Here is a 27,500-nt window from a genome sequence, read left to right as displayed (position 1 = left end):
GAGAAGGAAGAAGTCCCCTTATTTTCACCCTCCTCTCGTCCCCTTCCCAGACTGCTAACCTAACCTAACATACCCCTCTCTCCTGCCCTTCTCCCTAACCTAACCTAACACACTGCATCTCTCTCCCTTTCTCCCTAACCTAACTTAACCTAACCTAACACAGCCCACTCTCCTCCCTTTCTCCCTAACCTAACTTAACCTAACCTAACCTAACTGTCTCACCCACAGACTGCTGACGTACGCAGACATCGACATGACGCCAGGCACTTGGAAAAGAATTGTTCTGGGTGCCATTATTCTCGCCAGCAAGGTGTGGGATGACCAGGCTGTGTGGAATGTGGACTACTGCCAGATCCTCAAGGACATTTCTGTGGATGATATGTGAGTGTGGCGTGTGTGGAGTGGTGGGGGGGGTATAGATGTGTTGTGGGTGAAATATTTTTGGGGCAGTTTTTGTTTTGTTTACTTGTGTGTGTGTGTGTGTGTGTGTGTGTGTAGTAGTAATAGTAGTAGTATCAATAGTAATAGTATTAGTAAGAATAGTAGTAGTAGTAGTAGTAGTAGTCATTCAGAACATGTATTTGGACAAAGTTCTTAAGGGACTGACTTAATGAGGCCTTTTTTATTTACTTTTTTTATTAGAGTTTGTTGCCCTTGGCCAGATCCACTCTTTAAAAATAAATAAAAATGTGTAGCGGTAATTGTGTGTGTGTGTGTGTGTGTGTGTGTGAGTGTATCAGAGTGCAGGAGTGAGCCGGATGTGCACACAGGAATGAGCTGGAGCGGCAGTACCTGGTGATGATCCAGTTCAACATCAACGTGCCGTCGTCGGTGTACGCCAAATACTACTTCAGCCTGCGCACGCTGGCGGAGGCCAACGACCTCACCTTCCCGGCGGAGACGCTGAGCAAGGAGCGCGCGCAGAAGCTGGAGGCCATGTCCCGGCTGTGCGAGGACAAGTACACGGCCCAGCTGGGGCGCAACGGACACAAGAAGTGGAGCAGCCTGGACAACATCCACGCCGCCTCGCGCCGCTCCGTGGCCATCCTCTCGTGATGCCGGCGTGGCGTCCGTGGCGGCGGCCGTCGCCTCGCCCGCGTCTGTGGTGCCAAAGAACTGCCTGTGACTCGTTGCAGAGACGCCCGTTACCTCAGACTGCAGTGTGCCCCGGGGACTCTGAGCGGAGCCGCGCGGCGCCGCCCGGCGGGGAACTCTTTTGTACGGTGCGTGTGGCCGCCATTTTTATACCTGACTAGTGCGTGTGTGCAGGACGGATGCGGCCGCTGGTGGTGGTGCGCTGCGGCGAGGAACTAAGCTGTGATTGGCTGTTGTCTCCGTGACCTGCCCTGTGCAGTGTGTGGCGCGACACAGCACGGCACGGCACAGCACGGCACTAGAGGGCTTTGCTGCTCATCCTTCATCCCTTCCTGGTGACGGTGGTGATGGCCACACACACACACACACACACACACACACACACACACACACACACACACACACACACACACACACACACACACACACACACACACACACACACACACCAGCTTCCTTGTACACATCCCTGCCATGTGAGGCCAAGAGGGAGCATCTGGCTGGGCTCTGAGGGCTTGGCCAGGGCCACCACACACTCCAGGCTGCCTGGCACCCTTGGCCATGGCGCGCATGTGTGTGTGTGAGTGTGTGTGTGTGTCCATGCGTGCGTTTGTGTGTGCATTGATCAATTTTGTAGTTTCCGAAGGTTTTGATATGGCCTGAAATTTTGTATGATATTTTTCCCTCCTCCTCTCCCTCTCCCCTTCCCCTCTCCCCTTCCCTCCCCATAGTGGTGGAGAGTGAGCCCATCACTCACTATAGCAATAATGATGGTGATTTAGAAGACGCTGCTGGTCACCATTGCCATCATCACCCTCGTCCTCATCATTCTCCTTCTCCATCTCCTCATGAGCGGTTTTTTCCATTATTCCTTTGACCACGAGAACAAGAAGACTTACACACACACACACACACACACACACACACACACACACACACACACACACACACACACACACACACACACACACACACACACACACAGACAGACAAAGACCATTTCTTCTTTGTTTACTATTTGCAGTGTTTCTCCAAGGTTCTGTTAAGGTAATGCCATCAGTTTGTCCGTCTATCCATCTGTCTTGTTTTTTCTAACCCAGCACTGATAGTTTATAGACTCATTTAAATTGCACATTACCATAAACTCCTTGGTATAGCTCTCAATAACCATATAATATGCGTATTTTGTAATTTTTTATTTATTTATTTTTTTGAGGCCCAGAACGTGTGATATGAACGGCAGACAGATAGGTGACCCGCATTCCTGACCCGACACGACCTCGCTTGATGATTTGAGGACCAATGACCTTTACGATAACCTCACGTGTCAAAATGCACTCAGGAACATCAGCTATTTATAAACGAGGTCTTTAATTATGGTTATGGAAGGCACCAGCGAACACTGCCTTCATTCTCATACGTAGCTGACTAAACACCTTTATTTACCCACCTGTGTTTGCATCTGTTCCCTCCCCTTGTGTCGGCTGTCCACGCAAGGCAGGCATTTGTTTTGTTTGTGCTGCTTTTCTGCCTGTGTTTACGTATTGCCAGCTTTCATTTGTTTTGCGTTGCCTCGTGCTGTGCGGCTTCAGCTGTGATGGGAACGCACTGACTTGCGCTGCTGAATGGTCGTATATCTTGGTTCCGTCGAAGGGAGTCATCGTTTCCTGCTTCGTTTTGCTTTGTTGTTTGAGCGTCCACGCCCGGATGGCTTCTGGATGGTTTGTCTTGGCAGCAGTCCATCCGTTCCCCTCTTGCGTCTCAGTTTTATTCCGTAGGTCGTCAACATTCCATCCCAAAAGGTACTCGAGTAGTGATTGGTGCGTTGGTAGTGTCCTCTTAGGTAGTACAGACCTGGCCCTTGGTTACCCACACACGTTTGCCAACCTCGTTTTGTTCTGTGTTTTTTCCCTTGTGTATTCTACTCGTTTTCCTGGTCTGTAGGTGAGGAACGTCCCACACACTCCTTGGTTTGACATCCCTTGTTTTTGGTTTGCTCGGTTCGGTGACTTTCCCAGTTCGGTTTTCGGTTTGTTTCTCGTGTCTTGGTTCAGAACACCCCTTTAGTTGGTGCCCCCTTCCCTCGTGTTCATTGAGTGAGCAGTGTGGTGGTGCTGTGTTCCAGGGGCAGTTCATTATTTGTATTCTATTGAGCAGAATCTTGGGCGCTGTAAGGCATGATCTATGACAGCAGTATTTCTCTTGAGTGGAATCTAGTGCGTGTGTGTGTGTGTGAAAACTCCAGGCTGTTATTTAGTTGATCATAGAGTCACTGAGGGCGTGAATTCCAAACACACATAACCACAGGATAGCAAAAAAAAACAGGGAAATGATTAACTGGGGCCAGCTTACCCACACAAGGCAGGTTAGCATGGGTGAGGCAGGGAGGTGACAAGTGACAGCTCTGCATTGCTTGGCTGTGGTTGTGGCAAGGACTGTGATAGAATGACAGCACTGGGAAGACAAGAGAGAGGTCACCTATAGGAAGAATCTGGGTGTTTGTTGTTATTTAAAGTGTGTCAGGGTCTCAGTTTGGGTGTGTATCATTACTGGGAGTGTGTGTGTGTGTGTGTGTACAGGATGTGAACTAGAACAATTGCAGGAAAGGACAGGAAGGGGACATAGTAACTCATCTTTATTCCTGCGGAGTGGGCTATGCAATGTACAGATGGGTGGTATGATCAGACACACACACAGAGTAGCTATGACATATGCAGTTCTTTCTTTTTTTTAACCTCCCTGGTGACTTGTGGTATCTGTAGCTATGCAGGGGACAGGAGTAGGTTGTGTAAGGCCTTAAAATTCCTCAACTCAAGACCGAGAGAGGAGATAGAGAGTATAAGCGAAATAAACCTGACTTTTCATACTGTCATCTGGGATTTACAGTTACGGGAGATAGAGAGTATAAGCGAAATAAACGTGACTTTTCATATGTTCTTCCAAGACTGAGAGAGGAAATAGTATAAACGAAATAAACCAGACTTTTCATACTCTCTTACAGGGTTGAGAGAGGAGATAAGAGAGAGTATAAGCGAAATAAATGTGACTTTTTGTACTCTCTTATGGTTTTCATAGTTACGCTGTTTAAGATCAGAGAGAGAAAATGTAAATAAATAAAACAATGCCTATATTTCATTTGATATTTATTGAACTGAGGACGGCAAGTAGAACCAACTTACACACCTGCAAACGTACGACTCTTTCTTCAGATTTGGATGCCGTAGTTGTGTGCAGGTGTGGCGAATTACTAGGCAGGTGTGGAGGTCTCTGTGGCAGGTGTGTGGTGTTAGTGTAGGCAGGAGTGGGTGTGTATGAATGTATGTTTATAGGTATTTTCTCATTGGGTAGGTGGTGGTGGTGGTGGTGGTGGGTTGTGGTGGTGGTGTGGTAGGGGAACACACACACACACACACACACACACACACACACACACACACACACACACACACACACACACACACACACACACACACACACACACACAGAGGATCACAAGTATATTTCAGGTCCTGTATATTATATCTACGTACACACACACACACACACACACACACACACACACACACACACACACACACACACACACACACACAAGGAAGAACCAGTGTCAACATATGCACAGCTCTTAATGTAAATACACTGCCCCGTTCATACAATATACATACACTAGAACCATTGTGTATATAGATGCACATGTATACATACAACTATACATAGACCCATCATTGTACAAAAGATACACAAACACACACAAACACACACACGAACACTTCATTTTCACAAGCACATAACTCTCGGAAGCAGCATCAGTTGTCTCGGCAGAATATGAGAACTACTGGTGTTGTGAGAGCCTTTCAATACCCATGGTTTGGTGTTTGAGAAATACACACTTTAGTATTCATGGGTGTCAGTGGCTTAACGTGGGAGGGTGTCAGCATCACTTATTACAGCTTATTGGGGTGTTCTGCAGTGTTCTGGAGGTGTTTGGGTTAAGTTGTGGGGGTGTTCTGTTTGGTCAAGGTGTGGCTGATGAGATATCTCTGCCCAGGTGTGTTGGGTTGGGTGTACGGCAGGTTCTGTGGGATTTTGTGGAGTTTGGAAGGTGTGAGGTGGAGGGTTTGGTCTGGTGTGGGTTGCTGGTATGGAAGACGCACATTCAGGTTAAAGATTCTGAGGAAGTTATGAATTGGAAAGTGGAATAATTTTAAACACACACACACTAAGTTGAAAATTGTAATGGAGTTATGAGAGGAAAGTGAAGTTTATATGAAAGACATGCACTTGAGGTTAAAGATTCTGAGGTAGTTATGAATTGGAAAGTGAGATCATTGAGTTTATTTGAAAATTGTATTAAAGTTATGAGAGGAGAGTAAAGTTTATGTGAAAGATGCACACTTAAGGCTAAAGATTCTTAGGAAATTACAAATTGGAAAGTGAAATCAAATTGTTTATATTGAAGACACTTAAGTTGAAAATTGAGGTGATGTGTTTGAAAGGTAGATCTTGTGGTATTTAATTTTATGTGACATGCAGTTGTTGATATTGAAGACACACACTTAAGTTGATAATTGAGATGTGTTTGAAAGGTAGATCTTGTGGTATTAGTTATTTTTATGTGACACGCAGAAGTTGAGCATTGTGAAGAGGAAGCCGTGAGTGTGAAAGTGATCTGCGGTGCTGGTGCTTCACTTGAAAGCCACACACTAGTTGAAAATTATGAGATTCAGTTATAAAGTTTGACCAGGTGTTTTAGTCATTCTTAACCAACATACAAACACACACTAGTTGAAAATTGTGATGAGATTGAGTTACAAAATTTGATCTAGTGTTTAAATCATTATCAAGCAACACACACATAAGCTGAAAATTGAGCTACAGTGTTTGACCAGACATTAGTCATTCAGAAGCAACACACACACACAAGATAAATATTGTGATGAAGTGCAAGTTACAAGGTTCGATCAAGTGTTGCAGTAGTTATTTTGCAACACACATAAACTGAAAATTCTAATGATGAAATACAAGTTGATTAGATCATGTGTCGTGTATATTACAAGGAAAAGAAAAAAAATATGCGGTTTTAAGTGTTTCTGTGTGTGTGTGTGTGTGTGTGTGTGACTGAATGGGCTCCTCTTGTGTTCCTGTTTGAAGTGATGTGTGTAAGCATTGGAAGTTATGAGCGGTACTGGAGAAATGAAGAAAAAAGATATGCATTTCTAAGTTTTTTTGCATCAGTTTGTGTGACTTTTACCAAGCTCTTAAAATTGCGTTCCTTCTGTTCTTAAGGGCTTTGTGTGAAAGCAGTGGAAATTCTGAAGTGGCCGAGAAATGGAAACAATGTGCATTCTAAAGTGTTTTTGCGTCTCAGTTTGTGATTTTTTACCTGGCTCTTCAAATTGTGTTCCTTCGATACCAACCTTGTTCTTTCTATTAGTGCCGTGTGTGGGAGCAGAGGAGGTTATGAAAAGTGTCCAAGAAATTAGGAAAAAGATATGCATTCTTGTTTCTGCATCTCATCTGTGCGGTTCTTGAAATTACGTTCCTCTGATAGCAACCTTGTTCTTCCTATTAGTGCCGTGTGTGGAAGCAGAGGAGGTTATGAAAAGTGTCCAAGAAATTAAAAAGATATGCATTCTTGTTTCTGCACCTCATCCGTGCGGTTATTGAAATTACGTTCCTTCGATACGGTTTCTGCTCCTTTGGGTGTTAGCGCTGTGTGTTGAAGCAGTGGAAGTTACGAAAAATGTCCGAGAAGTAAGGAAAAAAAATGTGCATTCTTGTGTTTTTTGCGTCTCGATTTGTGTGACGTTTATCAGGCTCTAGAAAAATGTGTTCCTTTGATACTTTGCTCCTTCATTTCATAACACCTTGTATGCGTTTGTGTTGCCCTTGTACGGACGCAGTGTGTGAGGTGAATAGATGACGACCAAGAGCAGCAGTGAAATTGATGTGATAGTAATGTAATGCTTCAAAAGAGAACAGAATGTAAATTGAGGAGATAAGGACATGATCGACAGTTTAGCGGTGGAATTGAAGTGACAACACCACCACACATCTCAAAACAAAAACAAGATAAACTGAACAAATAACACGACCAACATTAGCAGTGACATTGAAGTGACAGCAACACACAGAAGCAGACAGGGCGTAGATGACATGACCAACAATAACAGCAACATTTCAACAACACACCACACACGAAAAACAAAACAAAAAAAACAATATAGAAAACATGACCTTACATTGAAGCACCAGTAAAACCAAACATGCCAAAACAAAACCAAAAGAAACAAAGGAACACAACACAAGCAACACAAACTTAACACTCAAACACACATATTATTTTTATTACCCCCAGTTGAAGCTATTAATCAACATGTAACACCTGGGAGGAAGAGACAGGCAGCTTGTGTACTAACCTATTGTAAACCCTAGCATGTGTCCAGCCTTGAGTACGTGTAAGGGTGTGGATGGCCAGTTATTCGGCCCTGTTCCCTCTCAGTGACTGGCTTGAGTTTTGTCGGTTGATTTGAAGGTGCTGGGTCGTGTAGAGATAATTGTTTTGGTGGGAATTTAAGAGAGAAGTGAATGTTTTGCTATGAATGTTTTAATTTTTGCCATACAGTTAATGCACAGACAAATAAGTTAATGTTTTAGGAATACAAGATTAGTTTGTCGTACAGTAAATACACAGACCAGTTTATTTATTCTTATTATTAATCTATCTGTATACCAGGCTGGCAATCCCACACAGGGTGGTCCAGACAAAACACCACACACACACACACACACACACACAGTCATTCACTCTCTCATCCCCGTCAGCCCCTGGTGGAAAGGGACAGGAGGTTAGGCACACCACAGACAGACAAATACAGATACAAATACAATACTAGGAAAAAATATAACAATTTACTCTACGTTTAATACACAGACCAGTTTATTTATTCCTACCAGAACTGTTATTAGTACGACAGTGCATAGTAAACACACAAACATGCGTATTGGTCAAGCAGCAACACAAGGATAGTTTCCCACATGTTTTGAGTCACAGGAACACTCAGGCCAGTCAGAGAGAGAGAGCAACACCCACCAAGAACTGTACCTTACCAACACCCTTGCCCTGTATTCTGAAATATCTCTGTGCTGCATCTCCACTACATTCAGAAGGCTCTAGTTGAAGTTACACGGGTTTTTAAGGGTGTTTCTATGGTTCCAGTGATGGATTGATGATGTTTCTACATTGCTAATGGGAGAAACTCTTTGAAAACCTGGCTAATCATCTATGGCCTTTGAAAATAGTCACAGTGAAGTTATCTAGGTTTTTTAAGGGTGTTTTTATGGTTCTAGTGACAGATTAATGACATTTCTACATTATTAACACACTTTGAAAACCCAGGTAATTTTCCTTGTTGGCTTTGAAAATAATGATGGCAAGAGAGCAGAGCATTTCAGAATACAAGCATTGGTGTGGCTGGAACACTGCACCGGTGAGAGGCGACCCCAGTGATAACCAGTGTATAAGATCTCATGTTGCGTGGGACCAAGAGAAAGAGAGCAGTGAAGGGAGACCTGCCAGCACGTACAGCCCGACCTCAGTTCGTCTTGGTGGCTGCTCTGAGTCTGTGTGTGACCATGTGCTAAGTGTGAGGAGGTGTGGGTAGACTGATAAGTGTAAGGAGAGACTAACGTTGGCTCTGGTCATGTAATGGGTGTGTGGGGAAGGGTTTGGGTAGGTTAATGTAGTGTAAGGAAGGTGTGCAAAGGTTAGTATTTGATGAGATGTGTGGATAGGCTGATGCAAAGGTTAACACTGGCTATCATTTGTATTACCATTGGGTGTGGATGAGTGACTGAGGTGAAGATCAACACCATCTATTGTTCCCACTAGTGTTAGGTGTGTGACAGATACAAGGGGTGACGTATGATAGGTTAGCACGGTGGCCAGCTTGTTGAGTCAAGTACCGTGATCATGCAAAGTAACACAACAGTACAGTCTCTATCATGTAACGAGCGGTGCTGCGTCAGTCATTAACACACACCGAGAGGACACACATGAGCAGTCACCACCACCACCACAACAGATGACTGTGTTTTACGGTTGGTGCGGCGTGCTGGCGGGGAGGCGTTTGCGTTTGAGATCAGTGTACGAGAATTGAGTGTGGGACTTCTGACGCTGAGAGGTTGGCCGTGTGTCGCAGTGGTGCCAGAATGTGTAGCTGTGTTGAGGCATGGAAGAACACCCCAGCATCTTATTTGGCAGAGGAAACAGTGTATTTTCAAGGTGTAGCTGTGTTGAGGCGTTGAAGAACACCGTGGCAGAGGAAACAGTGTATCTTTAGGATGTAGCTGTGTTGAGGCGTCACGAATGAACACACCGTTGCATCTCACCCTGGCAGAGGAAGCAGCCTATTTTCAAAGTGTGTCCGTGTTGCGGCATCAATCAACACAGCTGCACCTCACCCAGGCAGACAAAATGATGTGTATTTTCTGGTGACTTGGGTTCATTTTGTTACATACGCTGTTACAATCATCTGTTTTCTCTCCACCAAACTGAATCTGTCTCGTAAACATCCCAAGCTCTTCATCTGAGTGGCTTCCCTTGTGATCTTTCGATAAGACTCTCTGGGGTGGAGTCAAAGGGGCTCCATTCTGAAACACCTCTGCACCACATGACTACTTTCCAAAGGCTCTTATTGAAGTTACGCAGGTTTTTCAGGGTGTTTTTACAGTTCTAGTGACAGATTGACAAGGTTTCTATATAAATAATAGAAGCACCCTTGAGAACCTGGCTAATCATGTGTGGCCCTGGAAAGTTGTTGTGATGGGAGCGAAGGATTTCCGAACGTGGCCCTGAAAGCGTAGAGGTGCAGGTTACGTAGCCCCATGTTCTGGTGTCGCTGCGAGGGACGGCTGTACTGTAACATACTTGCCATATAAATATATATATATACAGGTTACCTTTCATGATTATATTATAGTTAGTTTATATCCAAGATTAGAACTGTTTGTTACTCATTCACTTCATCCCCGACGACAAACCCATCACTTGTTTATACGCAGTAATGATCTTATTGTTACATATCTCGTTCTCCTTTTCTAAACAAAATGAATTAGGCTCTACTATGCTTTTTAACACGATGTATTGGACAGTAACTTCTCCATAACTACTACTAGTCAAACGCCCAATTTTTATCTAAAAGAACTGTATGTTTGTAAAGTGGCCAAATGACTATATTAAAGCTTACTTAACACCCAGGCCTTCATTGTCTTGTGTTGTGTGGTGACCTGCTGTGTCATTCTTTTGTTTGTTGTGTCTGGAGACCTGTGTTTGTTTGTTATGCGGTGTGTGGTTTGGTGTTGTGTATGGAGATTGGTGCGGGTGTTTTGTTTGTCGTCTGGTGGCTGGTGTGTTGGTTTTGTATTGTGTTGTGTCTGGAGATTTCGTGTGGGTGTTTTGCTTGTGTTGTGTCAGGATATCTGGTTATCTGGTGTGTGGGTGTTTTGTTTGTGTTGTTCGGTGACTTGGTGTGTGTGGACGTTTTGTGTTGTGTCTGGAGATCTGGTGTGTGGTGATCTGGTGTACTTTTGTGTTGTGTGGTGATCTGGTGTATTTGTTTTCTGTGTGTTGTGTGAATCTCTCAGCTTTTGATTTTTTTCTTTTTCTTTTTGTCGTGTTAGGTGTTGTGCTTGTAAATCCTTCATGTGATTATCTTGGTTGTGTACATTTCTCTTTCTTCTCTCTCATGTCTTTCATCTTATTTCTCTCTCTCATCTTTCTTTCTCTTGTATCTTCTCTTTTCTATTTTTTTTCCCTTTTCTCCATCTCTCTATCTTTCCTTTTTCCCGTCTCTCCTGTCTTGTCTTCCTACTTTCTCTTTTTTCTGAGTGGAAGGAAGCAAATCTAGACATACCATTTCACTCACCAACCCTGAGAACTTCACACACCACCCTTAATGTCCCTTACACCACTTCAAGAGAGAGAGAGAGAGAGAGAATCAATCCTTCCCTCTCACCAATCGACCCCAAAGAAAGGAAGCACAATAAAACCACAAGAATGAGCGACTGGCTGGATTTATTCACCACCCAGTGACGACCTGACCCTGGAGGACGCAACAGGACCTCACTCGGCAATGGTCACCTCCACGTCCACATCTGGCTCGATACTAATGCTGGTAATCTGCTTGACAATTTCAGACGGAGAGTGGAGATCGATGACGCGTTTGTGAATTCTCATCTGAAAACGGTCCCAGGTCTTGGAGCCCTCACCACAGGGGGTCTTCCTGGTGGTGATACGCAGGGTCTTGGTCGGCATGCGAACGGGTCCCTTCACCTTCAGCTGTTTGTCCTTGGCCCCTCGTACCAGCTCGGAGCACACTAGCGAGGGAGGTCAGGTTAGATTAGGTAGTATTGGTAGAAGTGATAAAAGGTGATCTTGTGGAGCTATTGAAGAGTCCTAAGTGGATGTAGTAGTAGTAGTAGTAGTAGTAGTAGTAGTAGTAGAAGGTAGTGAAGTGTTTTAAGGGAAGTCACAAGTAGCAGTGTGGGCAGATTGAGGATAACAGGAATACACAAATACTTCTCTTTAAATAACCACAATACAAATGACTATTACAAGAAGGCTTTACAATATAACACAAGGGGACTTATTAATATTTACGACTAATTCCGTGTATCAACAATGGGGGTGGGGGGGGGGCAGTTCATGAATGGATATCAAGTTATTATTACTTATTAGCACACTTATTTTACCCATTACTTATTTCATTAATGCATTTATTTAACCTATTATTTTATTAACGTATCTATTCAACCTACTATTTTATTAACGCATATATTTCATCTTTTATTTCATTAACATTTATTTCACCTATAGTTATTTCACCAACGCATTTATTTCATCTATTACTTATTTCATCAACGCATTTATTTAATCTATTACTCATTTCACCAACGCATTTATTTCATCTATTACTTTTCATCAACGCAATTACTTCACCTACCTCAACACACACACATTCCTTTTCATCCCAATACACTTCCTCTCTCTCACCTCCACCATTCCCTAGGCATCACCAACACCTCACCTAGCTACCCATCACTCGCTCACCTCAACACATCCTAGCCCCTTCAGCCTGCCCATTCCCTATACGCCAACCACACACACACACACACACACGTTAGTCACCCACCTTTCTCCAGGGACTTTACGTTGCTGGATGTGAGAGTGATCCGGATGCGGTGAATGGGCGCTCCATCATCCAGCATTCCACTCTTCATGTCACTCTTCTCGTACATGGCCGCCATCTGCAACACACGAGAGAGAGAGAGAGAGAGAGAGAGAGAGAGTAGGGGGTTCCATTTTAATCTGAAGCTTGTCTATGTAATTTTGAACCTAGCCTCGCCTGACCTATGCAATTTGACCTTGCCTACCCTATATAACCCAAATACCCTATATAACCTATTGTAATCTATGTAATGTAAATCTAAGCTTACACCTAACCTAATCTAACTTAAGCTTAACTAACCGTGGTGAAAATGCAGTTATTTCAATATTATCTGGATTTGTTTTACTGGTACATTGAGATATGAGAAATAAAGCTTTATCAACAATTTCCGGACAATTTCTCGGCAAAATCTTACGTCCATATTTAGATAAGACGACAATATTTGAACAGTAAAAAGAAAAAAAACTGGAAAGGTAGAGTATTCAAAGATATTAAGTAATTAAAATCGTGATCTGCAGGACTGAAATGAGTAAGTCGAACGAAAACGGTAATTTCCATATCATGTTAGTTATAGTCTACCATTACAAGCTACTACCTATCACCAAAACTTAATAACCTAACCATAAAAGATTTACTTGACTACTGACAACAACGCCAGCCCGCCAAACGCACACACGCATATATAACCTCACATTTCACAAAACCTACTGCTATTTCCCACTCCCTGCCCACGTCCCTTTATTCTCAAGGTCCCTGTGTACGTTTATACTGAGTTATGGGCCGTACCTTGTCCCCCCGGTCGAGTTAATTGTTGAAATCAGCGCTGAACCGGAGCAGCGTCTGGACCACGCGGACTTTCTTTACAGAGGAGGAAAGGCAGGGAGATACAGAGACCGCTGGGCTAAAATTATTTGTATTTACAGCTATTCTCATTTTTATGGATATTTTTCTGTGTTGTTTTATGCTCCATGATTATTTTTTATATTTGTTTTATTTTGGTGATGTGTTTTTAATGAGTTTTACTATTTTTCGAGGCGTGAGGGTAAAAATATTTATTTGCATCTTTTTCGTTGTTTCTGTTGTTTTTTTCTGTGTTTTTTTGTGTTCCTGGACTATTTAAATATTTTATTTATTTGTTTTCTGTATGTTTACTGGCTTTTTTTATATATAATTTTTAGTTTATTTTTTTCCAGAGACCGCAAGTCCAAATTTATTTATATATAGTTCTCGTTTATATATATATATATATATATAAATATATATATATATATATATATATATATATATATATATATATATATATATATATATATATATATATATATATATATATATATATATATATAATGTGTTGGTTTATATTTCACAGTTATTTTATGATTTTATTGAGTTTATTTTGTATGCTTCTGTTTGGGTGATTTAGTTTGGCTTCCTTCCCTGTGTGTGAGCTCAGCAAAGCTTTCAGTCATTTGTAAACCTATTCACATTTTTTATGCATTAACTTTTATGACAATCTAACACGGTGTGTCATGTGTCAGGTAAGTACCAATCTATTACGAACCGCAGAATAGACTTTATACTAATAATCCTTAACCTCACCTCCCAATAAATTTACGATTAATAAACATCCCAGTTTTTAAAAGGAAAATATGAGACGGAATAGATAACGCATATTTTACCATAACTTTTTCAGTCATCCCCAGCGATAGACAATAAATATAAAGCCCCGCCATGAAGTGAACAATACGCAGGCGCAGAAGATCGATAGGAGAGTATAAACAAAAATGGCGGCTAAGAAGTACACAACAGAGGGTAAGACATTTTTACAATTTTGACCTGTTTAGACACCTTTCCCAGCCGCGCCTATCACCACACACCACCTCCAACTATCCCTCCACAACCCCACGTCGCCATAATGAAGAACACTCTTGAAATTAGCCGGGAAAACTGCAACAAACGAAGACATTTTAAGGGAGGAGTGGATGGGCATTACTTCTCAACATTATTTAAGTCACGGCCTACTGCATTTCACGTAGGCCTGCTGTGTGTGACCTGGCCTGTGTGTGGGTGCCGTGGCGTGACCTGAGGGGTGCCAGGGGTCAGGGGAGGTCACTAGAGGGAGGGGGGAGGGTGCATGTGAAACGTTTTCAATACGTAAGCTTGGAATTAAATTGAAATAATATTAGTGTTTATTTCAGAGGGTTTGGGTCAGTTAGGTTTATATTTATTGAGTTTATTGTCACTACTGGTGGTGATGCTGGTGGCTTCTGACAAATAACACCGCGGCAGTTCTTTGGTTAAATTGAAATAATGATAGCGTTTTGTTGAAAGGGTTGAAGTTGGGTTACGTTCGCTCAGTTTATTAATTTCACTGCTGACAATGATGATAAGTCAAGCCGACCCAGCCTAACCAAGCCTAACGTAGCCCAGACTGACCCAGCTAACTTAACCTATCCTAACCATACGCAACCTTACGCAACCCAACTTAACCTGACCTAACCCAACCTTACGCAACCCAACTTAACCAAACCCAACCCAACCCAACCCAACCCAACCCAACCCAACCCAACTTAACCTAACCTAACCTAACCAAACCTAACTTAACCTAACCTAACCAAACCTAACTTAACTTAACCTAACCTAACCTAACCTAACCTAACCTAACCCAACCCAACTTAACCTAACCTAACCTAACCTAACCTCTCTCCACACAGATTTAGAAGCCCACATACAAGAAATCCAGAACAGGAAGGCTGGTCTGAAGAATGGAGCCCTTCCTCAACCAGGCGGCGGCGGGGGTGGCGGCGAGGGGGGCGGCACCAAGGAGGGGGAGCGGGTCCGGCTGGATGGGGGTGGCTACTTCGACAGTGACATCTATGACAATTCAAATGGGAACAAATACGCCAATTATGTGGAGTCCATTGGCGTGGATGACCTAGATGTGAGTATTATGTGGAGAGAGAGAGAGAGAGAGAGAGAGAGACACATTACCACCACTTAAACCAAACATATATATATTTTCAATTATATAAAACAATAACACAGAGAGAGAGAGAGAGAGAGAGAGAGAGAGAGAGAGAGAGAGAGAGAGAGAAGTACCACACACCATAACCATTACTCAGTCTACCATCTCTACCATTAATCCTTCCGTCTCTCTACCCACAGGAAGAAGATGATGATGGAGGGACAATGATAGGAGGGAAAAAAGGAGGAAATTATGCTGCGCCTCAGTTGTTTCTTAATGAAGTGGTAAGTGAGAGAGAGAGAGAGAGAGAGAGAGAGAGAGAGAGAGAGGCCTGTATTTATGTTTGTTTCTCTTCTGTTTTTTCTCGTCTTTCTTATTTTTCTTCTTGTTCTGTACGTCTTTCTCTCTTTTCTTCCTTCTCTCCTTACTTGTGTGTAATAATAATAATAATAATAAACGGTTTATTATTTAGGCAGTTGACAAACTGAAAATGTACATAGGGGATGGGGAAAAACTTAACATTAATCCTAACGGTAAGACTAATCTAGGAGGGAAATACTATCGATTGATGGCTCGCACCATGGTGGGAATCGCACTGTGTGTGTGTGTGTGTGTGTGTGTGTGTGTGTGTGTGTGTGTGTGTGTGTTGTAATCATTTAATTGTTAAGCTTTTTAGTAATTTTTTTTTCTCTTTTTTTCTTTGTTTTAATTTTTTTTCTTGCTTCCATTATTCTTTTCTTTCTTTCTCTTCCCTTTTCTAAGTTTCCATTCCATGCCACAAGTTAATTCCTTCCTTCCTTCCTTTCTGCATACCTGCCCTCTTTCCTTCCTTCCTTCCTTCCTTCCTTCCTTCCTTCCTTCCTTCCTTCCTTCCTTCCTTCCTTCCTTCCTTCCTTCCTTTCTTTCATTCTTTCATTCTTTCATTTATTCTTCCTTCTTTCCTTCCTTCCTTCCTTCCTTCCTTCCTTCCTTCCTTCCTTCCTTCCTTCCTTCCTTCCTTCCTTCCTTCCTTCCTAACCAAATGCTGACCTTTCTCTCTTCCCCAACCAACCTAACACCCCTTAACCTAACACCCGGTGACCCTCAGGTGGACAAGGACCACGACCCCATGGCACAGTACAAGCGGCCAACCATCGCAGACCGGGAGGACGAGTACCGAGCCCGACGGATCATGCAGGTCATTTCCCCAGAGAGACTCGATCCTTTTGCCGACGGTAGGTGACCCCGCCCCTCCCCTCGCACCCCCTCACGGCTGGGTGCTTCGGTCTATCATGCAGAGTGTGTTGCTGCTTTCTCTTGTGGCTGGGGGTGGTGTGCGGCCAACCCCAGACGTACCGTACCTGCACCTAACCTAATGTTGTGTAATTGTGTTAGGTAATGTGTGTGTGTTTTTTTTTTTTTTTTTTTTTTTTTTTAGTGTTTTTTTTGTGGTTTTCGTAAGGTTTGTTTGGGGTTGGCCGCCCGCCGCTGTGTGAATGTCTGCGTAAATGCTCATTTTTATCATAAGAAGAAGGGGAAACCAAAGCACAAATTATTAGGTCACCCAAGATATGTTAAAAAGACAAAACCTTTTTCTTGTTTTTTTTTTTTTTTTTTTTTCTATTTTTTTTTTCTATTTTTTTTTCTATTTTTTTTTCTTATTTCATAGTCACTTGTGATGATGGAATGATGATGATGATGATGATGATGATGATGATGATGATGATGATGATGTTGTTTGTACATAAGTCACTTAGGCTGTTTTTTGCTTTGTTTGTTTATATTTTTTCATATTCACACAAGTTTCATGGTAGCTTCAAGTCAAACACACAAATTTTTATCAGTAAATAAAAAAAAGAGAGGAGAAGACATGAGTTTTGGCGAGCAAGAGAGAGAGAGAGAGAGAGAGAGAGAGAGAGAGAGAGAGAGAGAGAGAGAGAGAGAGAGAGAGAGAGAGAGAGAAAGTACACAGATATTATAAGTCTGAAAGGGAGATTGAAAGAGACCAAAAAAAAGAAAGAGAGAGAGAGAGAGAGAGAGAGAGAGAGAGAGAGAGAGAGAGAGAGAGAGAGAGAGAGAGAGAGAGAGAGAGAGAGAGAGAGAGATCACCGAGAAGGAAGATAAGAGAAAATGATGATGGTAGTGATGATGATGATGGTGATGAAGGTTCCTCTCTGCTCGTTCAGTAGTAACAGGCCCAAAACAAGTACAACAACAACAACAACAACAAACACAGGTACCACTTACTAATATCCAATCTGTTTTCTTCCCCCCCATCGCGTGAGCCGGCGAGCAACTGACAAGTCTCAGCTGAGAGTATAAAAACAAGCCTCTGTAATCAGCCCATTAGGTAGTTAGGGAGTCCAGGAGGTAGAGGGGGGTCAGGAGGGGATGAGGAAGTGTCAGGAGGGGTCAGGAAGGGTCAAGAATTAGGTGGAGCCTTTGTGGTGTCGTTCGTTGCCAGTCAGAGGAGTCGGTCACAGAGGTCAGGGAGGGTCATGGTGCTCTAGGTCAGGGTCAAGTCACTGTGGGTTATTGAGGGTTTTCGACACTAGGGCTATGGCAGATCAGATCAGGTCAGGTCAGGTCAGGTCAGGTCAGGTCAGCACTGTACACATGGCTGGGATAGGTAAATAGATTGATAGGTAAGCCATAAGAGGGCCAACACACACACACACACACACACACACACACACACACACACACACACACACACACACACACACACACACACACACACACACACACACACACACACACACACACACACACACACACACAGAAAAAACACACTCAAACACACAGGAGAAACAGACAGAGAGAGAAACACACACACACACACACACACACACACACACACACACACACACACACACACACACACACACACACACACACACACACACAGAAACACAAACACAGAAAAACACACTCTTCAAACACACACACACACACACACACACACACACACACACACACACACACACACACACACACAGGAAGGGAAAAAATGAAATAATCTTTATCTTAGTAACCTAACAAGCACTGAGAGGAGGGAAGGAAAAATAGAGAGATTGAATTGCTCTTGCCTTAAAAAAAAATGCCTTTATTTACATTAGCCTATGAAAACTGAGGAGGAGGAGGAGGAAGAGGAGGAGGAGGAGGATTTAGCAGTTAACATAGAGACAAATAAAGGATGCAGGAGGAACAGAGGGGGTAGTGTAGACAAGACACAGGAGAGAGAGAGAGATAAATGACTTGGAGAAGGAAGGCTTGACTTGAAACAAAAGAAAGAAAAAAAAATATATAGATTATTGAGGGAGGAGGAGGAGGGAGAGAAAGAGAAGGAGGAGGAGGAGGAGGAGGAGGAGGAGGAGGAGGAGGAAAACAAAATGAGACTCCAGGTATTAAATGTATAAATAGAGAAGAAAAAGAAAAAAAAAGATAGTGGTGATAGAAGATGGGAAGAAAGAAAGGAAGGAAGGAAGGAAGGAGACAAATGAAGAGAACAGAATAGAAGAAAGATATCAGTAAAAAGATAGAGAAAGAAAGGAGAGAACAGAAGGGAGGGGATAGAAATAAAAATAGAGAAAATAAAGAAAGGGAGAAAGAGGAAAACAGGAGGAAGGGAATAGAGCAGAACAGAAAGAAGAACAACAAAGGGAGAGAAGAGAGAACAGAAGGGAAGAAATAGAGGAAATAGAATAAAAACACCAGTTGAAATAGAGAAAAGGGAGAGGAGACAAGAGTTGAGAGAGGGAGGAGGAGGAAGGGAACACAAGGAGACAGGCTCAGATTGATGGTAGTGATGGTGATGGTGGTGGTGATGGCGACGGCAGTGTATTGCTTTATCTTGCTGTTTCATTATGTGTGTGTGTTGTGTGAAAGTTACTACAAGAAAGCCACTAATTGCCACAGATTACTTCTAGGAATACTTCCTCCTTGACTTAAGGATGCGGCACCTATGAGTTAAAGCTACAACCCAGCCACGTACGTATACATCCACCACCCTGGGTCCATGTGGTAGGCAGGGAGTTAGGGCCTGTTGTTCATTATCTTTATCATTTGACACGTCCCAGAGGCCTGTCGTTCATTGTCTTATTCACCTGACACGTCCCAAGGGCCTGTCGTTCATTGTCTTATTCACCTGACACGTCCCAAGGGCCTGTCGTTCATTGTCTTATTCACCTGACACGTCCCAAGGGCCTGTCGTTCATTGTCTTATTCACCTGACACGTCCCAAGGGCCTGTCGTTCACTGTTCTTTCACTGACACGTCCCAAGGGCCTGTCGTTCACTGTTCTTTCACCTGACACGTCCCAAGGGCCTCTCGTTCATTGTTCTTTCACTGACACGTCCCAAAGGCCTGTCGTTCATTGCCTTGTTCTCTTGAGACGTCCCAGTAACTCCTCACCAGCTCATTCCAGCTTCTCACATATTTGACTGACACAGGGAGAGAGAGAGAGAGGGAGAGAGAAGGGGGAGGAAGAGACTGGTATTGTGATTGGTTTGTTTATTTCTTTTTTTCTTGTTTGTTGTCATTTTATTAGCCAGGAGTGGTGTGTTACTACTACTACTACTACTACTACTACTACTACTACTACTACTACTACTACTACTACTACTACTACTACTACTACTACTACTACTACTACTGCTGCTGCTAAAATAATGTCCTTTTGTTATTGTTTTGTCTTCTTGTTCTTGTTCTTCTTTTTCTTCTTCCATGTTTGCTCTTCTTCCTCTTCCTCTTTTTTCTTCCATGTCCTTCTTTCTGCTTTCATTTCCCACTGTTCTATTACTCAGTCTTTTCCTCCTCCTCTTCTTTTTTCTCTTCCTTCCCTTGCTTTTCTTCTTTCTCCTATTATGTTTTTATTTTTTTATTTTTATCCTCCTCCTCCTCCTCCTCCTCTTCCTCTTGTACATATCATCATTACCATTTACTAAAACCAATTTGCCTAACCTAACAACCTCCAGTAACCACACCAGTTAATTATCAGTCTTCCCAGTATAATTTTCTCTTATTCTCAGTTGCCATTTAAAACTAACAATGACCTTCTGTTACCTCATTACATCATTTACAACTGCTAATAATGTTGTTACTATCTTCCCCTTCCACTATTTACAACTTCCCAGCTTTGTTTCTTTGTTTACATCTGCAATAATGTTCTCCACCTCCTCTTCCACTGTTTCCAATCCCAGTTACCTTTTCTCCACCTTGTTCCGCCATTTAAAACCCCAATAATGTCTTCCTCACCTGCTTTTCTGTTTTCTCCTTCTCGTGCCTCCTCCTCATCTTGTTCTACCATTTAAACTCCAATCACTTCTTTCTCACTTCATCTTCTTTTCTCTCTTGTCTCCTTCCTAGCTAGTTCCACCATTTAAACACCCAATAACTTCTTCCTTACTTCTTTTTCTATTTCTTTGTCTTCATTTTGCCTCTTCCTAATCTTGTCCTATCATTTAAACTCCCAATAACTTCTTTCTCACTTCATCTTCTTTTCTCTCTTGTCTCCTTCCCAGCTTGTTCCATCATTTAAACCCTCAATAACATCTAATTTCCTTTTCTACTTGTTCTTTTGCCTCCTCATCTTGTCCTACCATTTAAACTCCCAATAACTACTTCCTCATCTCTTCTCTTCGTCTCTTCTGCTTCTCCTTTCCACCTTGTTTCGCCATTCAAGCCCCTAATAACTTGTTCCTCACCGTGTGTCTCCTCCTTCTCCCTCCTGGCTCCTTCTCGTGGCTCACTCACTCCCTGGCAGATCCAAGACTCATTGATGGAGAGGCAGCCCTCCCCCTTAGCTGGCAGTGTTGCAACATGGACTCAGGCGTACCAGTCACCTCTAGTCTTAAGGATACCACAGATAGACAGACAGACAGAGAATATTACTACTTGATTGCTTTTCTCTCGTGTTTAAGTCAATAGGTGGATGTCATTTACCCTCTCCTCGGCAGTCCTCTCAACCACTGTGATAAGGAAGGGTCTGATCTGTGTCTTGATTTCTGTGTTCGTTTGCCGTTTGGTTGGGTTAGTTGACTAGGGAATACGCTAAAGGTTTGTCTTTTTGTTTTCTGTTGATTTGTTACGTTCGGTTTGGTTAGATTAGGTTAGGTCAGTTAGTTAGGTTGGTTAGGTTAGGTTAGGTTAGGTTAGTTATAGTTAGGTTAGGTTAGGTTTACTTAGCCTTAGCGTTAAGGAAATAAGCTAATAATCTTTATATTTCTTCTATTGATTTGTTTAGTTAGGTTGAGTAAGAGGATAGGCTAATGTTTTATCTGTTAATTTCTGTAAGGATAGGTTTGGTTACGTTAGGTTAGGTTAGTGAATAGACAAATATGTTATGTTTATTTCTCTGTTCATTTGTCAGGTTAGGTTAGGTCTGGACAGTTAGGAGAGAAGTATTGTAGTCTGTTGTAATTCATTCATCTCTTCACCAGTTAAATGTTTCAAAACACTCACAATCATAGCATTTCACACATTAACTGCCTCACTGACTTACTTTGACACCTCAGCGACATAGATTCTTGTACTTATACTTTGAAGCGTTCAAATCCTTATAGTTTCAGAGGGCCAGGTCATTATCCTTTTTTGATTGGACAGACATGACTTGACAGCCTTATACTCTTAATGGCCTGGTCACTAAAGACGTGTTGTGATAGCTGGGATGGTTGTGAGTTGTTTTTATTTAAAGGTTTGGGTTTTCACGGATTATTTTGATAGGGAGCGAAAAGTTGTCATTCTGTTTTGATAGGAAGAGCGAAGAGTCGTTATTTCAGTTTCAGAGGCTCAGATTTTGATATGTGAGACAATTCAGAGTGAGTTATTGTAGTTTTGAAGGCTCAGGTTCTCATAGCGATGGTTTTGATAGCAGGGACAGACGAGAGCTGCTTCCTGCCCCCGCCATGCCAGAAGTGGTTGAGGGGGTTGCCAAACTACCCATACCCTCCTATTTTTGCCTGTCTACAAACCTTTTTCTTGCTTAGCCTTTGAATCCCCCACAGAGAGATACAGATGAACCAACCCTTCAGTATTGGGAGGTGGGAACGTGTAGGAAGTCAGGTGTAGGGGCTAGAGTAGAGGTGCAGGTGTGTTTGGGTGTGGGTACTGACGACGGGTGTGTGTGTGTGTGTTGCAGGAGGAAAGACACCCGACATGAACGCGCGGACGTACGCCCACATCATGCAGGAGGCGCGGCTCAAGGGGGAGGAGGCACTGGTGAGTGTGTGTGTGTGTGCTGTGTTTAGCCTAAGATTGGTGCCTGTGCTGTGTCTGTGTCCTGTGGTGGGTGGTGGGAGCAGTGTGGTGCTGGTTGCTCCACTGCACTCCCCCTGACAGCTGTACACAGACAGAGTTAGGGGACAGACACTGAAATGTTTTGGTATCATTACTGCCTCTTGCACAGTTTTAAGTTTGAAAAGTTACATTAGTGAATGGACAGAATGTGCAAGTTTGTTTTATTTCCATTACTTCATGAAATTTTAGTTTGTTGAATTGTTTGAGTGAGCTGTGTATTGAGGTAACCTTGTCCTGCACAGATCCGCAAAACCATGGCTGAGCGGTCCAAGGAGGGCACGCTGCAGGTGGTGTCTAATGGTGAGGCGCCCAAGGTGGCCCCCAGGAAGCGTGGTCGCTGGGACCAGACGGCTGACGAGACGCCCCAGGCAAAGAAAAAGTCCACCTGGGAGGCGGAGACGCCCTCTGTGGCCCGCTGGGATGAGACACCTGGCCGGGCCAAGGGTGGCGAGACCCCCGGAGCCACCCCAGGCCAGAGCACCCGCATGTGGGATGCCACTCCCGGCCATGCCACGCCCGGCCACGAGACCCCCGGGCACGACAAAATGACGCCCTCCGCCCGCCGGAACAGGTGGGACGAGACGCCCAAGACAGACCGCGGCGAGACCCCCGGCCACAACAGTGGGTGGGCCGAGACACCCCGCACAGACCGGGGTGCCGGGGACCCCATCCAGGAGACCCCCACCCCCAGCGCCAGCAAGCGGCGGTCACGCTGGGACGAGACCCCTGCCGCCCAGACCCCCGTGGCCACCCCCTCTGGCGCCATGACGCCCTCCACGCCCCACACACCCAGCATGACCCCCGGCATGATGACGCCTGGGGGCATCACGCCCGGTGGCACCACACCCGTGGGGCCCAAGGCCATCGGCATGGCCACGCCTTCGCCTGGCCAGCTGGTCAACATGACGCCAGAGCAGATCCACGCCTTCCGCTGGGAGCGTGAGATTGACGAGCGCAACCGTCCCATGACGGACGAGGAACTGGACGCCCTCTTCCCCCCCGGCTACGAGATCCTGCCCCCACCACAGGGCTATGTGCCCATCCGCACCCCGGCCCGCAAGCTGACGGCCACGCCCACCCCCATGGCCGGCACGCCTCAGGGCTTCTACATGCAGAAGGAGGGCAGCACGCCACGGCACGATGACTCCCAGCCCAAGGGCAACCTGCCGCTGCTCAAGCCGGAGGACGCGCAGTACTTCGACAAGCTGCTGCAGGACGTGGACGAGGAGAGCCTGAGCCCTGAGGAGCAGAAGGAACGCAAGATCATGAAGCTGCTGCTGAAGATCAAGAACGGCACCCCCACCAATGCGCAAGGCGGCGCTGCGGCAGATCACGGACAAGGCGCGGGAGTTCGGGGCAGGGCCGCTGTTCAACCAGATCCTGCCGCTGCTTATGTCACCCACGCTGGAGGACCAGGAGCGCCACCTGCTGGTCAAGGTGATTGACCGCGTGCTGTACAAGCTGGACGACCTGGTGCGCCCCTATGTGCACAAGATCCTGGTGGTGATTGAGCCGCTGCTCATCGATGAGGACTACTATGCCCGTGTGGAGGGCAGGGAGATCATCAGCAACCTGGCCAAGGCGGCCGGCCTGGCCACCATGATCTCCACCATGAGACCTGACATTGACAACATTGATGAGTACGTGCGTAACACCACGGCCAGAGCCTTCGCCGTTGTGGCCCTCCGCCCTGGGCATCCCCTCCCTGCTGCCCTTCCTGAAGGCGGTGTGCAAGAGCAAGAAGTCATGGCAGGCACGCCACACGGGCATCAAGATCGTGCAGCAGATTGCCATCCTCATGGGGTGTGCCATCCTGCCTCACCTGCGCTCCCTGGTGGAGATCATTGAGCACGGTCTGGTAGATGAGCAGCAGAAGGTGCGCACCATCACTGCCCTGGCCCTGGCCGCCCTGGCTGAGGCCGCCACACCCTACGGCATCGAGAGCTTCGACTCGGTGCTGAAACCCCTGTGGCGCGGCATCCGGCAGCACCGCGGCAAGGGTCTGGCCGCCTTCCTCAAGGCCATTGGCTACCTCATCCCGCTCATGGACGGAGAGTACGCCGACTACTACACCCGGGAGGTGATGCTCATCTTGATCCGAGAGTTCCAGAGTCCTGACGAGGAGATGAAGAAGATCGTGCTGAAGGTGGTGAAGCAGTGTTGTGCCACGGACGGCGTGGAGCCCGGCTACATCAAGGAGGAGATCCTGCCACACTTCTTCAAGCACTTCTGGAACCACCGCATGGCGCTGGACCGCCGCAACTACCGCCAGCTGGTGGACACCACGGTGGAGATTGCCAACAAGGTGGGCACCTCGGAGATTGTGAACCGCATCGTGGACGACCTGAAGGATGAGAACGAGCAGTACCGCAAGATGGTGATGGAGACCATCGAGAAGATCATGGCCAACCTGGGCGCCGCCGACATTGACTCCCGGCTGGAGGAGCAGCTGATTGACGGCATTCTGTACGCCTTCCAGGAGCAGACCACAGAGGACGTGGTGATGCTCAACGGCTTCGGCACCATCGTCAACGCCCTGGGCTCCCGCGTCAAGGCCTACCTACCCCAGATCTGCGGCACCATCTTGTGGCGCCTCAACAACAAGTCTGCCAAGGTGCGGCAGCAGGCGGCCGACCTCATCTCCCGCATTGCCGTGGTGATGAAGACCTGCCAGGAGGAGAAGCTGATGGGCCACTTGGGCGTGGTGCTGTACGAGTACCTGGGTGAGGAGTACCCTGAGGTGCTGGGCTCCATCCTGGGAGCGCTCAAGGGCATCGTCAACGTGATTGGCATGCACAAGATGAACCCGCCCATCAAGGACCTGCTGCCGCGCCTCACGCCCATCCTCAAGAATCGCCACGAGAAGGTGCAGGAGAACTGCATCGACCTGGTGGGCCGCATCGCCGACCGCGGCCCGGAGTATGTCAGCCCTCGGGAGTGGATGCGAATCTGCTTCGAGCTGCTGGAGCTACTCAAGGCACACAAGAAGGCCATTCGCCGCGCCACCGTCAACACTTTTGGCTACATCGCCAAGGCCATCGGCCCACACGACGTGCTGGCCACGCTGCTCAACAACCTGAAGGTGCAGGAGCGGCAGAACAGGGTGTGCACCACTGTGGCCATCGCCATTGTGGCAGAGACCTGCTCGCCCTTCACCGTGCTGCCTGGCCTCATGAACGAGTACCGCGTGCCGGAGCTCAATGTGCAGAACGGCGTGCTCAAGTCCCTGTCCTTCCTGTTTGAGTACATCGGCGAGATGGGCAAGGACTACATCTACGCCGTCACCTCGCTGCTGGAGGACGCCCTCATGGACCGCGACCTGGTGCACCGTCAGACTGCCTGTGCTGCCATCAAGCACATGGCCATTGGTGTGTACGGCTTCGGCTGCGAGGACGCCATGATCCACCTGCTAAACTACGTGTGGCCAAACATCTTTGAAACGTCCCCCCACCTGGTGCAGGCCTTCATGGACAGCATCGAGGGTCTCAGAGTCGCCCTGGGGCCCCAGAAGGTAAGGCTGCACACACACACACACACACACACACACACACACACCCGAGGGTCTGTCCATGGAGTGCTGACTTGGACAGTAGAATCTCTGAACATAGATAATTAATTCAAGTAAGCAATTCGTACTCAGAATGAATGTAACCTAACCAGTCGTAACCAAACCACACACTTCTCTCTCCCGTACAGATCCTGCAGTACGTCCTCCAGGGCCTTTTCCACCCTGCCAGGAAAGTGCGTGACGTCTACTGGAAGATCTACAACAACCTGTACATCGGAGCCCAGGACGCGCTGGTGGCCGGCTACCCCCGCATCAACAACACTGGAACCAATGTGTACAGCAGAGACGAGCTGGACATGTTACTTTAAGCTACTTCTGGCGTGGGGGAGAGGCTGTCGGTGGACCAGGAGAGGTGGGCTGTGTCTGCGGAGGTTCTGAAGAGGAGGAGGTGTGTTAGGGAGCTTCTGAAAGGGGGGAAAAATCTTGTCTAGGAGGTTTTAAAAGGAGTAGGTCTGTTTGGGGAGGTTCTGAAGGGAAAAAGGCTCATCTGCTGAGGTTCTAACACAGATGGTTTGTTTGGGAAGGTCTGAAAAGGGAAAAGTATGAGATGAAATGGTTTTTGGGTGGTAAGGAGGGAAGTGTTAGTGTCTTATGGAGGTTTGGAAAGGAATTTTATGTGCTTTGTGTGTTTGGAAAGGAAGATGCAATTTTTGGCCGTATTTTGTAAAGACACGTATTTTTGGAGTGTTTGAAAAAGGAGAAATTTATCTATGGGTGTTTAGAAAGGAAGATCAGTCCAGTTTTGGGTGTTTAGAAAGAATTGAAGGTATATTTTTGGGACGTTTTGATAAAGAGCAATTTGAAAGAATGTGTTTAGACGTGTTTGGAAAGATAAGTGTGTTTTTAGGGATGTTTTTGACAGGAAGAAAGTTTTTGGGCCGTTCAGTAAGAAGAGGTTAGATTTGAAGGCATAATGGTGTGGTTTGGAGTATTTTGAGAGAAATGAGCATGTTTAGAGGTGTTCGGAAGGCCCATTTTGTGTGTCGATGTTTGGAAGGGAAGCAGGCGGTGGTGTCTTGTGTTGTAGAGGTACAAGATTACAAATGTTTAGAAGAAAGTGGAAGCATTTCATTTCAGTGTTTAAAAAGTTGGATTTCATTTCAGTGTTTAAAAAAAGGTGCTTCGGAGATCCATTTCTCTGATTCGGAGTCTCATTTCACTGTTTCGAAGTATCATTGTTCTCGGAGTTCCATTTCATTGTTTTGAGGTTAACTTGAGTTGCTAGAGGACTGACAAACATTAGTGTTGCCTGGAATCGAGCAACACTCATGCAGATGCAACACAAATGTATTAGAGGAAACAGCAGGAGCAAACACAGCATTAACTCCCCAAGGGGCAAGGATGTTTGGCACTTGTTTGAGGCGCAACA

At 45.3% G+C, this 27,500-nt stretch overlaps 3 protein-coding genes across 4 annotated transcripts in view; 2 read left to right on the top strand and 1 right to left on the bottom strand.

The window, feature by feature from the left end:
- LOC135095663 (cyclin-Y-like) overlaps positions 1–10,349 on the top strand; it is a 15,050-nt gene extending 4,701 nt beyond the window's left edge. Inside the window, exons 7-9 of one of the 2 annotated variants that reach the window (XR_010264468.1) lie at positions 229–381; positions 771–5,591; positions 5,682–10,349. Coding sequence is in view for 1 of the 2 variants with exons in the window: in XM_063996644.1 (XP_063852714.1) it covers positions 229–381; positions 771–1,056 (439 nt within the window). In the remaining variant the exon portion in view is untranslated. Of the gene's footprint in view, positions 1–228; positions 382–770 lie in introns of both variants that reach the window. The other variant, XM_063996644.1, reaches the window with a different exon arrangement.
- Positions 10,350–11,153: 804 nt separating this feature from the next.
- LOC135095666 (small ribosomal subunit protein uS10-like) lies at positions 11,154–13,242 on the bottom strand. The gene is made up of 3 exons (XM_063996647.1): positions 13,110–13,242; positions 12,288–12,402; positions 11,154–11,472 (listed from the first exon to the last, which is right to left on the bottom strand). Exons 2-3 carry the CDS (start codon positions 12,400–12,402, stop codon positions 11,219–11,221), a joined length of 369 nt encoding a protein of 122 aa, XP_063852717.1. The 5' UTR covers positions 13,110–13,242; the 3' UTR covers positions 11,154–11,218.
- Positions 13,243–14,004: 762 nt separating this feature from the next.
- The window catches only part of LOC135095662 (splicing factor 3B subunit 1-like), a 13,934-nt gene continuing 438 nt past the window's right edge, over positions 14,005–27,500 (top strand). The window contains 9 exon segments of the mRNA XM_063996643.1: positions 14,005–14,135; positions 15,038–15,264; positions 15,489–15,572; positions 16,376–16,502; positions 22,406–22,485; positions 22,806–23,861; positions 23,863–24,246; positions 24,248–26,074; positions 26,260–27,500. The exon segment at positions 26,260–27,500 is cut by the window's right edge and continues 438 nt beyond it. Coding sequence (XP_063852713.1) covers positions 14,108–14,135; positions 15,038–15,264; positions 15,489–15,572; positions 16,376–16,502; positions 22,406–22,485; positions 22,806–23,861; positions 23,863–24,246; positions 24,248–26,074; positions 26,260–26,439 — 3,993 coding nt within the window. The 5' untranslated portion in view covers positions 14,005–14,107 and the 3' untranslated portion in view covers positions 26,440–27,500.

The sequence above is a fragment of the Scylla paramamosain genome, unplaced genomic scaffold (assembly GCF_035594125.1).
Source record: "Scylla paramamosain isolate STU-SP2022 unplaced genomic scaffold, ASM3559412v1 Contig1, whole genome shotgun sequence".
NCBI classification, from domain to species: Eukaryota; Metazoa; Arthropoda; class Malacostraca; order Decapoda; family Portunidae; genus Scylla; species Scylla paramamosain.
Note: the sequence above shows the minus strand (reverse complement) of the source record. Positions and strands in the feature narration are given on the sequence as shown.